The sequence below is a fragment of the Varanus komodoensis genome, unplaced genomic scaffold (assembly GCF_004798865.1).
Source record: "Varanus komodoensis strain SLA01 unplaced genomic scaffold, ASM479886v1 scaffold5, whole genome shotgun sequence".
NCBI lineage: Eukaryota > Metazoa > Chordata > Lepidosauria > Squamata > Varanidae > Varanus > Varanus komodoensis.
In genome coordinates, this window is record NW_025336087.1 from 21,831,208 (window position 1) to 21,843,924 (window position 12,717).

Consider the following 12,717-nt stretch of genomic DNA (forward strand, 5'->3'; position numbering starts at 1 on the left):
ATATATATATATATATATATATATATATATATATATATATATATTCTTGATATATACTGAGCCAGTTTGCAAGAAGCAACCTACCTCTGTGGGTTAATTTCCTCAAGGGGCTTGTTGCATGCTGAACAACATGTTGCATGCATGAAAGCCACATGGGGGGGGGGTTGCCACCATTACCTGTGCAGGGTGAGTGGTGAACCATCAAAAACATGGCTTTTTATGGTTGGCGAGGGTTAAGAACTGGCTTGTGATGCAATTTGTAATTGCATAAAGAGACATGGCAGTTGCACAAAAGCTTCATCTGGAAGCAGGCTGTGTGAAGATACCATAATCAGGGCAAAACAACTCTGCATCAAACCATTAGTATTCCAAAACACCAGTGAATTTTATAAAGAAACTCAGTAGACTGCCAACATTACTCTATGTGCTTGACCAATTAATTAAATGTAGCATTCAGCTCTATGGAGTTGATAATTCCATATATCCAAAAAATTATATAAAATGTCTCTTCATTTTTTCCAAAAATATGACAGTTAAGGGTGACCTCTGGCTTGCTCTAGATTTATGTCACTGACTACTTATAGTCAACTGCTTTGTTGAAAACTGGCATGCATTTCTGTAGATATGAGATCAATTCTCATGTTTTAAAATGCAATCTTGCACATGTTTACACAGAAAAAGGCCTACAACACCCAGCATGCTCCAGCTGTAGAAACTTTTTCTGCCTAAATAGGATTGCACCTTTATATGATCAAGGGGAATAAACATGTTCGTTTTAAACTGCTATTTTAATTTAACAATATTCAAAACCTGAAAATATTTCTTGATAGTTTTGTGCTATAAAGAAACATGGAGGCGGGAGGTTGGGGAGCAGGTGGAATTGCAAATCTTTTCTTCCCAGCATTTCTGTAAGTTTCAAATATACATGCTGGATGGTACATTAACAGGTGCAACCTTACTGTCATTTAATTTTCAAGGCACATGACTCTCTACAAATAAAACAGCTCAATAAAATCTTAGACTATTGCAACTGTATCTCTGTTTTTATGATATTAGCATATCCATCTTATGCCTGGCTTTCATGACAGGCACAAAATGGAGAATAGATCTTTTTTCCCATAACAATCCATGAAGTCTGAGAAAATGCATTTAGCCAAAGAAGATATGGGGGGGGGGGGATCCCAACTCCCAGGTAAGTCAACCTGGATCACCCAACCTGATGGTGCAATAAACCAAAGAATACCAGGATGTGGAGTAGTAAGGTCAGGTCTGTTGGGGAACCTCAGCTAACAACCACATGAAAATCTGGGAGCCGTGGCTGGAGGGGCTCAATAAGTAGTGCTGGGTCAAGTGAATAATATTCCCAGGCCATGAGTTAACCAATTATTTATAGAATTATCTTGCCTTTTCTCCAAGGAGCTTAAGGGTGTAGTTCTCCTGCCCTCCCATTTTGTCTGTGAGTTAGGTTAAACTGAGATGGTGAGTGTTTCAAGGTCACCCAATGATGTTCACAGTAGGATGAGATTAGAAGAGGTATCTTCTCAGTCATAGTTTCAACACTCTAGCCACTCTAGAGGCATTTGGTCCATAGCCAGTCACACAGCTATCATACCACACTGTCTGAGGTAAAGTCTCTTGGGCAGCTGCAGTCAGCAATCAAATGTGAGGGCTCTTAGACAATAAACTAAAAGTGTGCATTTTCACTGAGCTACAGCTCTAATACTGGTTTAACTGGTGGGATGTTGTGGAAAATGGCAGCCATATCATGTCTAGGCTCTTTAGAGGCTTCAAATACTCATCATAAGCTTATCCAGTGGCTGTGTTTGGGATCTTACTCTCTCAAATGAAAGATCTGCATTCTAGTTTCACTTGTCCTCCCTTTCACATCTAAACTAATTGGTGCCATCAGAACACACTAAAAAGAGAGAAGCTCCTCTCCTTCAACAGAATCAAGGAGTGGAGAAAGGAAACAGCTCAGTTTTGCTGAGAGTTGGGACTTGCTGTTTGGTAGAAGGCAAACAGACTTCTGAAGGGGAGGCCCCAAAAAACTAGATAGTCTGCTGCAAACCAATATCCATCACATAGCTGTACTGCCCATTTAATAAACATCTTTAGTGATACATTGCATGAAGTATGGTAAAATGTTCCTTTACATTTGGGAGTATTTTACCCTCATTTTCCTTCTGTTAAACCTGTCCCTTTTCTTAGTGAATACATTTGATGGGAAGCACATTCATTTTTATTTTGGCATTCTTTAAAAAAATATGAGGTTCACAAAGTAAAATCATAAAATACAAAAAAATCAATCAAAACAGTAAACAGTGATCAAATAATTTTTAAAAGTCATTAAAATAGCATGTGGCATACTGGTTGGAGTGTCTCGCTAAGACAAGGGAGAACTGGGTTCTAGATCCCACTTGCACATGAAGCTCACTGGGCAATTTGGTGCTAATTACTGACTTTTCTTCTAACCTTCTAAGCTCACTGGGAACAAATAAGGCAGCTGACAGAGGCTCATGCAGCTGTTCAGGCACCTCAATGTATCCCTGCACCTGCACCAATCCCTGCTCCTTCGAGAAAGTGCCCTGTGGAACCTCGGGCTAAATTTGATAGGAACTAGGAACAATTTCCCACCTTCCAGCCTCAGATTGAGTGGTACATGAAAATAAGACCTGAAGATTTTCCCAGTGACAAAATCTCACTTGGAGTTAGTCATCAGCCTGCACATCTCTAGGTTGACAACCCCCTCTTAGCCAGCACCTGGAATTCATAGCTGCGAGGGGAGAGTTTTCTGGGGATGGCTTATGAATGGAAACTGCAACTCGAGAAATCTAGTACCTTAAACAAACCAGAGGATCTGTTGCTGTCTCCACAACCTATTTCCAACTTTTGATGCATGATCTACATTGGAATGGTGCAATATAGGGAAGAACTACAGGGTAAGATTCTAGATGAACTGGCGTGTGTTGATTGACCTCAAATCTTCCTTCATTTAATCCAACTCTGCCTCCAGATTGTCAGTTGGTTAGAAAAATGCCAGCTAGCCCATGGAGATGTCAGGATCCATTTCTTTCCTTTACTGACCCTTTGGATACCTTGGCTCCCTCTCTCACATGAACCCTGCCCCTGGAACCTGAGCCTATATATCTGGGGACGACAAAACCTCATCTCCCAAGAGTGGAATTTGAACATAGGAGAGCCAACAGGCTTTGCTACTCGTGTGACTAAAAAGGACATTTAGCAAAAACGGTACTGCTAAGTACAGATCTGCAGTGCTTCTTTAGGTACTGCAAATCTGGGACCACCATTGATACTGCAGAGGTATCCCCTGGATTTAGAATCATCTTCTTAGCCATGTTTGATTTTAAAGAATTCTCTCCAAACACCCGAGGGTCTTGAACTATGTGCCCCTAAACTTATGGATAGTGGAGCAATGGCAACTTTCATGGAACAGAATTTCGACAAATGACATGCCTTACCAACTGTCCCACTGTCCTAACCTATAACAATTGACTCCACCCAATGGTGTCCCTTGCAAGGTAGGCTGCTTTCATTTAAAACTGGCCCATTTGAGACCATGCAGAGCAGCTTCCATTTTATCACCTTAGTAACTTACAATACACTATTGTTTTGGGCATGGGTTGGTTGGCTAAACACAATCCTCAAATTACATGACAATTGTAAACCAAAATACCTGGAAGACACAAAATTTAGGAAGATTGATCTATGTGAATTGGCTGTTCTGAGTGGACTCTTTCCTTTTCTGGCTGCACCCCTTTCAAAAAAATTATCTGCTGGTGCTTCTGACTGTGACTGGAATGCTAGGAAATTCAACCCTATCTCTGGAAACCAAAGCTGTTTCTGCCTAGTAGTTGCTGACTTACTGCCCAGTGGGCTATAAAGGCCTGGACCAGATTGTGGTTGACACTGTGATTTTCTTACTGAAAGAAAGTATCCAGTCAATTACAATGGGACTTCCTAGTGTCAGTTCTTCTTCTAGAATGTCAGATATGCCTATATTTTTGAACATCTCTCTCTCTGACTCTCCCTCTCCCTCTCTCTTTCTCTCTCTCACACACAATCTATAGTCTCTTAAGGCAGCATTTCAGCAAACTCTGCAGGTTCTCTACACCTTCACCTTCTTCCATGTATCAGGAGACAATTTTAATTCATTCCAACTAAATTCTCAAAGGGACCAGTATATATGGATACATAGGAACCAATATCCCAGCTATCAGTTTTCATACAGCCTAGCTGGACCTTTACATTACTTCTGTCCCACATTTATTGTTCTTTCATTGCAACTGTCAGCTTGTTCTGACAGCACAATATAGAGCACATGGCTACAAAGTCGGTATCAATCAGGACTAGATTATGCAGATATAAGTAGCAGACTATTGATAATGGGTCTGAAATCAAATCATTTTGCTTTAAGCATAAGATTCTTAAAACGTACTAATCCAGAGGGAGTTCCTTTTTGCTTCCACCTATTAGAAACTATACAAGGTTGGCACCTTCTACTGCTTACAACTTTCTAAAATAGCTCAAATGAATCCATTAAAAGCAAGTACACATGTGCTCTCTTACTCTCTAAACTATATCCAGAAAACAGCAGTTAATAAGACCATCAGCATGTGTCCATAAAACTATGCATAGCTGAAATTTTATACATTACCTGCTATTACATTAATGTTCTTTCCCCCTCCTATTGATAACAGCAGTTTTGCTGTGCTCTGGAAATGTCTTACTTCAAAAAGCACTTCAAACTTGATATGACCATTTAAGAGGAAAAGTGAGAGAATGTGTACAGTTTAGAGGTGTTCTTCAACAAAAATGAAAGCACCATGTTAAAAACAAAAGGATCTAATTTGTCTCAGGCATAAATAATAAAACAAGAGTTGTATGCAAATTTAGTAACATAAAATTTGAGGTGATAAACAAAATGGAGTCTGGCTTCTTGTTTAGTATTCCTTAGTTATCACCATAATTGCTGCATGTCTGTCATCACTAGGAAAAGAAAAAAGTGTCTTTCTCAGCTGCTCCCCTGCTTGTTTTGTTCGCTGTATTCTTGTAAAGTGGGAGAAAATAAGTGTCATTTAATGAATAGTGCTATTCTTTGTCTGACAGCTTCATATCTGTTAGGTGTAGGAGGCCTAGTACTTTCCTTTCTGATAATGTTTTTGACAGTGTGCTAAATTCCTCCCCCCAAAGGCCACCGTATATATATTCCGTTAAAAGGGGCTCCATCTATCCTGAATGGGTGCCCTCTTTTAACCCCCTTCAGCTTCTGTTCTTACATTAATTGAGCTGATCAGATTGAGTATATGAATTTGTCTTTGATGTATTCGTATGTTTAGTTGACGCTGCTTGCTCTCTCATTGGCCATGGACTGAGCTCTCAGACAAATAGGGCTGTTGTCATGGTAACAAGGAATAGCTAGGGATCTCTTGAAAAATATTTTTATTTCAAAATTGAAACTGGAAAATTCTCACTGGATATAGTTCTTGGTTCTAAACGTGTCATATCTAATGATGAATGCAATTAGGAATCCCAGCAGTGTTTTAAATAATAAATTAGGCTAATTTTCTAGGCCTGGCATGATGGCATACAAATACTAAAAAGGAATCTTCTCTTTGTTACCTATAACAAAAGACCTATTAATTACTTTTGTTTTTTTTAGGATTTAGAAACTAATGGAGCAATGAACTTCTGTGTGCTGAAAACCAGAAGCCTACATATGAACCCCGTTCCCCAAACTCCTCAAGCTATATTGGTTAATTTCATATTAAAGCAGGTGAAGAAATCATTCTACAAATGTTGAAAACCATAGCAGCTGGGAAATCTCACAGGATAAAAATGCCCATAGCCATTTTTAATTACATGAAAAAGCATAGATGTTGAACATACGTTTTGTAGGCCTCTACAATCTAAGAAGCATTGGATTTTAATTTCTGAGATCTCATTTTGAATGCAAAGAAACAGTGAAGAGCAAATTAGCTTAGCAGATACATACGAGGTAGGACCAATAGTTTGGAATTGTAATTCAAAAAACAAATTTGGTTCTACTCAGGTCAGCATTATTTTCCCAAGAAATAAGTTTTTGACTTTAAAATATCATATGCCATTACATAGCAGGAGAGCAATTGCTTCTAAGTGTATAATGATACTACAGTGAGCTCTATTAGAAACAGATAACATCCTTTATGCTAATTCCAATTAGATTTGTTCACCTTTGGGGGCCATTTGTCTCCAGGAAATGTTTCAAAACTTCTGTACAATCTGATGACAGTTGCAAGTAAGCAGATATCACAAAACAAATTTATTTGATTTTACATATTTCAAATTTGTCAATCTTCTTAAAAAAAGGGGGGAAGTTCTTGTGATCATTCTAGTAAATATAGCAGTATGAAGGAAAGGACATATCATGAGAAGCATTTCTCACTTATGCTGTCTAGAGCTATTTAGCTCATGTCTCAGAGTTCCCAGATATTATTAGAGTGAATGTGGAATGAATATTCACATATTATGTAATATGCAAAATAGAGGGCAAATGCTAAAAGAGGAGCAACACAGTATCTATTCTAAAAGCAAATGTCTTTCTTGTAGTCTTTATATATTTATCCCAAATAATTCCCACTAGGCAAGATAGGGCAGTGAAACAAATGCAATTATTAAACTTGCTACTTTTACATGTGCCAAAGCAAAGTCCTACTCAAAAGTCTTAGATAAAACATGGAAGATTGCCATAATCAAAATGGCCAGTAAAGATGTTCATTATTGCAAAGTTATCTTCTATGAAATTACCCCAGTGACAAGTTTTTAGTTCCTATATCTTGGCAACACATTTTTATTCACTAATTGGAAAAATATATGTGCAGCTGGATTTTTAACATTTATGCTTAAGAGGTCTTTCCTACTAATCAGAACAAAAGTTATATCATCTAGTATGTGGATTTAACTAAAATACTAAATACAGTTTTGGTGGGCTAGCTACCCTTCCCAGACAATGGTGCAGTGAGGGCTTGGCCTTAGTGTCAAAGTTCATGATTCCAGAGTGAGTGGGAGCTTTAAATGAGCACCCAAAGTGTGACAAGGCCAGGGGCAAAGGGATCCAGCATTGCACTGGGTTGGGCATGCTGAGACTCATGCTGTTTATCACAGCATCTCTTCTTCTTCACTTCTTTTTCTTTTTAATGAAACTCAGTAAGCTACTGACCAGGCATGCAGATTGTTACAGACTTCTCTTTTACTGTTTTTTGTACTTTTAAAATATATTGTGCTTTTCTACGACAAAATGGTGCTTATTCCCAAATAAATGTATGCTTCAGAACTAAAGTAATATTATATTATTCATTTTATTTTTATACTGCCCAATAGCCAAAGCTCTCTGAGTGGTTTACGACAATTAATACATATGACCATCCATATGACGACAATTAATACATATGACCATAAGGTCCTCCCTACTAAAGACCATTAAGTCCAGGGTGCAAAATTATCTAGCTGTACCACCATTCTCAGATTTTGATTTAAAAATAGAAGTATGTTGACTGTTGTTTTACTAGCCCATTAAGAAAAGATATTTAGCATTATACAAATATTATCTCTTTTAAAAAATATTGCTGTTATTCTTACCATTTCTAATATTATTTTCTTTCCTAGGAAATAAAAATATTTCCTAGGGGTATTCAGCTTTCTGTGAACTACAACAGTAAAGATTAATAAATTAAAATTAACACATCATATTGATTCAATACCAGTAGCAGGAGAACTGCTGTAGCACTGCTCCATTCTCTGCTGTCAGGATAATATGGCTGATGCTCCCCTACACATCAACATCAACATTCTTGAAGTGATGGTAATGTTGGAGTAGGAAGAACATTTATGTCATACACAAGTCTCTCCCCTTTTCATTTCCCGCCTGTCAAAGTGACAGGATTCTAGCTAAAGTCTTTTACTGAGTTAGAGATACAAAGTTATACCAAGTGAGTTATTAGCGTCATAAAAGTCATTAGGGAAAAACACCTATCAGGTTAGTTGCTGAGTTAGCTCCTGCCAGTTGCCTGAAGTTGATTCCAATCTGAACTATGGGCCAGAGGGTAGGAATACTGGACCCCACTTAATTGGTCTCTTCATTTGACTTGATGATAAACCACTGGGCTGATAAATTCACATGATTCCCTCTGACCCTCTCTGTTCTACAGTATGTCCCCCTTGAACCAAAGGTCATCTGGTTCTCACCAGCTGCTTGGCTAATCTCAGAGCTTGGTAATCTTGGCATTTCAGCTAAGCAGTTCTTATCTGTCTTCTTCTTCAACTTCAGATTCAGAATCAAAGTCTGAATCTGGTTATCACTATATGATTAATTTTATTTTATAGCACCCTATAGGTAAAGCTTTGTGGCTTGGAAAGCTCTGTTTTGAGAGAAGTAGGCCCAATCCCTATAGCGTAAACCATTATTTGGGTTCCTGATCACAGAAAATGTTTTTAGTTGCATTCATGCTAATGCAAGTAGAATGCCCCTTTAGACCTTGCTGCTCAATATAGCCAGATCAGGGGCTGATGGGCAAGAGATAACATGCATTGCAGCACGAGGCAGCAGCACCAAGTATTGCATCATTGGGCATCACAATGGATGGCCCAATGTCCCTATACAGATGTAGTCCTTATGCATTCAGATTAATGACAACATTGCACATTTCATTCTTAATAATATAGCGTTGGCTCTGACAACAACAACACTTGCCGTTTGTCATACTGCTGCTGTTAAAAGGAAGGCAAAAATACCCTCTCAGTATCTACATTTGTGAATTCTCCATACCAAGCAATAATGCTTACAACTTCTCACCATGTTTAACAAACTATCATGCAATAAGTAAAACATGAATTCCATGTTAAGCATAATTAGGAAAGGCAACATAAAACCACCAGTATACTGTCCCTGTACAAATCCACTGTAAAATTCCAGCCACTGCACTTAAAGAAGGTAGAGTTGGAAGACGGGCAGACAAAAATGTTTGTGGCGACTGAGCAACCCCCTATGAAAAAAACTTACATCTAGAACGATTAAGCTTAGAAAAAAGAGGAGGAAAAGGAGGCATGATAGAGGTGTACAAAATTAAGAATGGTCTGGAGGAAGTGGATAGGAAGACATGTTTCTCCTTTTCATATAATATTAGAACCCAGGGTCATCCTATGAGGCTGACTGATGGAAGATTAAGCACAGAAAAAAGGATGTACTTCTTCACATGGCATGTAAACTAAGGAATTTGTTACCACAAGATGGCCACCAATTTGAATAACTTTATTGGAGGATAGGGCTATTAATGGCTACTAACTATAGCAGTTAGATACATCTCCAGTATCAGAGGCAGTATGTCTATATACACAATTTGCTGGGGTACATGACCAGTTAGAGTGAACTGGTCAGCCATGTCAAAACAGAAAGCTGGGCTATATAGTCTCTTGGTGTCTATCATGGCTCTTATGTTCTTATGAAGATCCTCCCTATCATCTACATTTCCTGGTTGCCCCATAACAGTGAAAGGGAAAGTTGCCCCATAACAGTGAAAGGGAAAGTGCATGCTGGCTTCATTGCACATGGCAAAAACTTGTCAATATTACAATATGGAAAAAGGAAAACTCACCATGGAGATGCTGTTTTCAGCAGCAATCCTTTAGAAACAATAATCAATGTGTTCGTTTTAAAATTTGTTCACTAGCAAGAATGTGTTTGTAACAGAGCATATATAGTTATATTAGTGCATAACAAAACATTGATAGTGTCAGTATATTAAAAGTTGAACAAAAATGTCAGAGTGAGTCAGTGGGGTGCATTAAGTATGTTTTGTGGACTCAATCTTTCAGGTTATTAAGGTGATCATGTTCTTATTGCCCAACATATATATCTATGCACATTGCATATAATGTAGCAAAAGTTAACAACAACAAAGCTCCACTTTAAATTAACCAAATAAAGTGTTCAGTTAAATGCATACAAGTCCCATTGTTTTCAGCAGCATCCAGGACTACCTTTTGGTTATTGGTAATTCTTATATTTTTAAAGCTCCTTCTCCTCACCCACAACAATGATGTGCCATGGCATTTAGAGTATAACACAGAATATGATGATGTGCAAATGTAAATAACTAATGTTTCATTATGCTTCAAACATTATTAAAAGGCGTTAAGAGTAAAAGCTGAAGCTATTCAAATGGATTTCCCATACCAAACCTATTTTGAGTTTTCAACTAATATATAAAATTCATTGTTGTTGTTGTTTTACAGTTATACAACATGGTTCTTTCTCCTAACCTTGCCCACATTTACAACTTGCAAGTTCATGTATACTCCAGTATAGGTACATATATCCCAGTTTCAGCTACACATGTAAACCCTCATAAAGTTTCTTCTTTGTGGACCCTGTGACCCATACATATTGGTTCCATACTGTCTTTTGGAATATTCTAGAGCTGAGTACATCCTTATGTTGCAGCTGTACCCATGCACCCTCTGCACCTGCTCCAAGGTGCAGCTTTCACCCACCTATTCAGCTGTTTTTCATACTGTTCAGAATGTTCTCCATATAGCATGATTTCTCTTTCTGAGAAGCTACAGTTTTGCTGGGCAAAGTTTTTTTCCCCTTCCCTTTTAATTTTATCTTGACCATTGAGTTCTCTTAAATTTTTCTTTTGCTTGTTCTTTTTTCATCTCAGGGATGCATAGCCTCCAAGGACTTACTGTGGCAGAAAGATATGACCAATGGATGGTTACTCTTTCTGCCTTTGAGTAAAGGATGTCAAGTTGCATCTGGCTCACAAGCCACATGTAACTAGTCTATCCTAACCCACTGAACATGTCGCCAACATGCAACCTGAGGATTCAGACATCTGGTCAAGGTTATTATTGATCTGATTCACCTTCACTGTCATCTATGGTAGCATCCACTTCTGCTCTGGATGCAACAGTTAGGGATTAATACCCACTTTTCCCATTAGATGATGTGAACAAGTACTTAGAATAGTTAGTTCCTGACTGGGCTGAAGTCTTTTAAAAACCTGACATCCTGATATTAGTAACTATTGGTAACTTCATTTCCTGAAGTTGAATGCATCAGTTTAGTCTCAGGTACAGCAAAAACAAGAGAAAATCCTTATAACAATAGTACTGTAAGCATACCTATTGTATTTTCTGCACAGACATTGCTGGCAATTTAGAAATTTCTGCAGCATTATCCATCCCCTTCTTGTGCCACTGTCACAGCTTGTCATGGAATGATCAGTAGTAATATGATATGAATGATACCAGTCCCCCTCTTCACTACTATGAGGATAGATCAGTACCATGTCACAGCATCCTGTAGCATTGAAACTACAAAGGGAGAAGCACATAGAGAGACTGTTCTTGGTATCAGTGATTCTGTTTTTCTCACCACAGAAATTATGCCACAGTCATTGCCTTCTGAATTTATACAGGTGCCCAACCACATCCTCTGACTATCCTGACACTAAGTCTTCAGTAGTCTATTGCCTATGTTTCCACTGTCCAACTTCTAGAATTTTAAGTCTGGGAGAGGAAAAGACAAGATTTTTCTTATACACCCGGATGCCTGGTAACTGGAACATGTTTAGGGTAGTGCCGGCATTGCAGAAGACAGTGGAATGAGAGAACAATTAAGAACTAGTCTTTGCATTGAAAGATGACTTCATGCAACTACTATGACCATGCATTTTCATGGAGTGCATTTTCATGTGGACTGATGACCAGTGTAAACTGGAGGATTCATTGGAATGCTAGAAAATTGTGATGTTGTTATGGAGGTCTATTCTAGTAAACCAGTCTGCACAGTAGGGTAAAGCTAGCATAGAAGAGAATAGAATTTCTGGCTTTGACGTAGTGACTGATGCTGAGAAACTACAGTGTTACTGGGACAAGAAACTAAGATCTGAACATATATGACCCATTTTAGCTCATTTACATGGGGTCCCTTTATGTCTCCAATTCAAGGTGTTTGTTTTAACCTACACAGTCTTATATCAGTTGGGACCACAATACCTGATGAAACACCACTCCTGAACTGAATCTAGCTTGATAATGCAATCTACATCTGAGGCCTAATATACATACCAGATCAACTCATATGCCAACTCTCCAACATGTTTGTAGCCATTAAAGGACTATGATGTCATCCAAAGCCTTCCTTTGGGGTATCCTGCTGCTACAGTTCTAGAGCTCAATAACATGAGCTTAGCTGTCCACTTTCAACAAGCACTACCACATGGATACAAAGACCCATATAGATGCAGCATCAGCTAAGCATTCTTTCTATTCCCATTATGTGTGAATCACAGGTTATGAAGGAAGGAAGAAGAGAATGCTTAATTATTTGAATGACCATCTGTGAACTCACACCACCCATCCTTCTCCCCAGTTTGACAACTCATTCTCAAATTGTTCCTCTGCCATAGTGGACTAGGAGAGGACTAGGAACTCAGCAATACTCCACGGTGTGTATAGAAGGAGGTGGGTTGAGTTCCCACCTCAAACTGTTCAGCTCTAGAATGTTCTGAATTGCTGTTCTGCAAAGGGGTAGAATCCATATGTCTGAGTTCACAAATGATCACATAAAGAAAGAGCCCATCATTGGTCAAGAAAACATGTTTCTTCACTCCTATATCTGTGAAATTTATCATGTTTATAACTCCCACAGCATGGAAG

General features: G+C 38.4%; 1 protein-coding gene across 4 annotated transcripts in view; it reads right to left on the bottom strand.

Moving 5' to 3' along the window:
• Positions 1 to 12,717, bottom strand: part of KIAA0825 (KIAA0825 ortholog) — a 255,517-nt gene that overhangs the window by 69,667 nt on the left and 173,133 nt on the right. For 2 of the 4 annotated variants that reach the window (XM_044445741.1, XM_044445740.1), the window contains one exon: positions 11,179 to 11,370. The exons of the other annotated variants lie outside the window; for them this stretch is intronic. In XM_044445741.1, the coding sequence (XP_044301676.1) occupies positions 11,179 to 11,370 (192 nt within the window). The remainder of the gene's footprint in view (positions 1 to 11,178; positions 11,371 to 12,717) is intronic. 4 annotated transcript variants of the gene reach the window in all.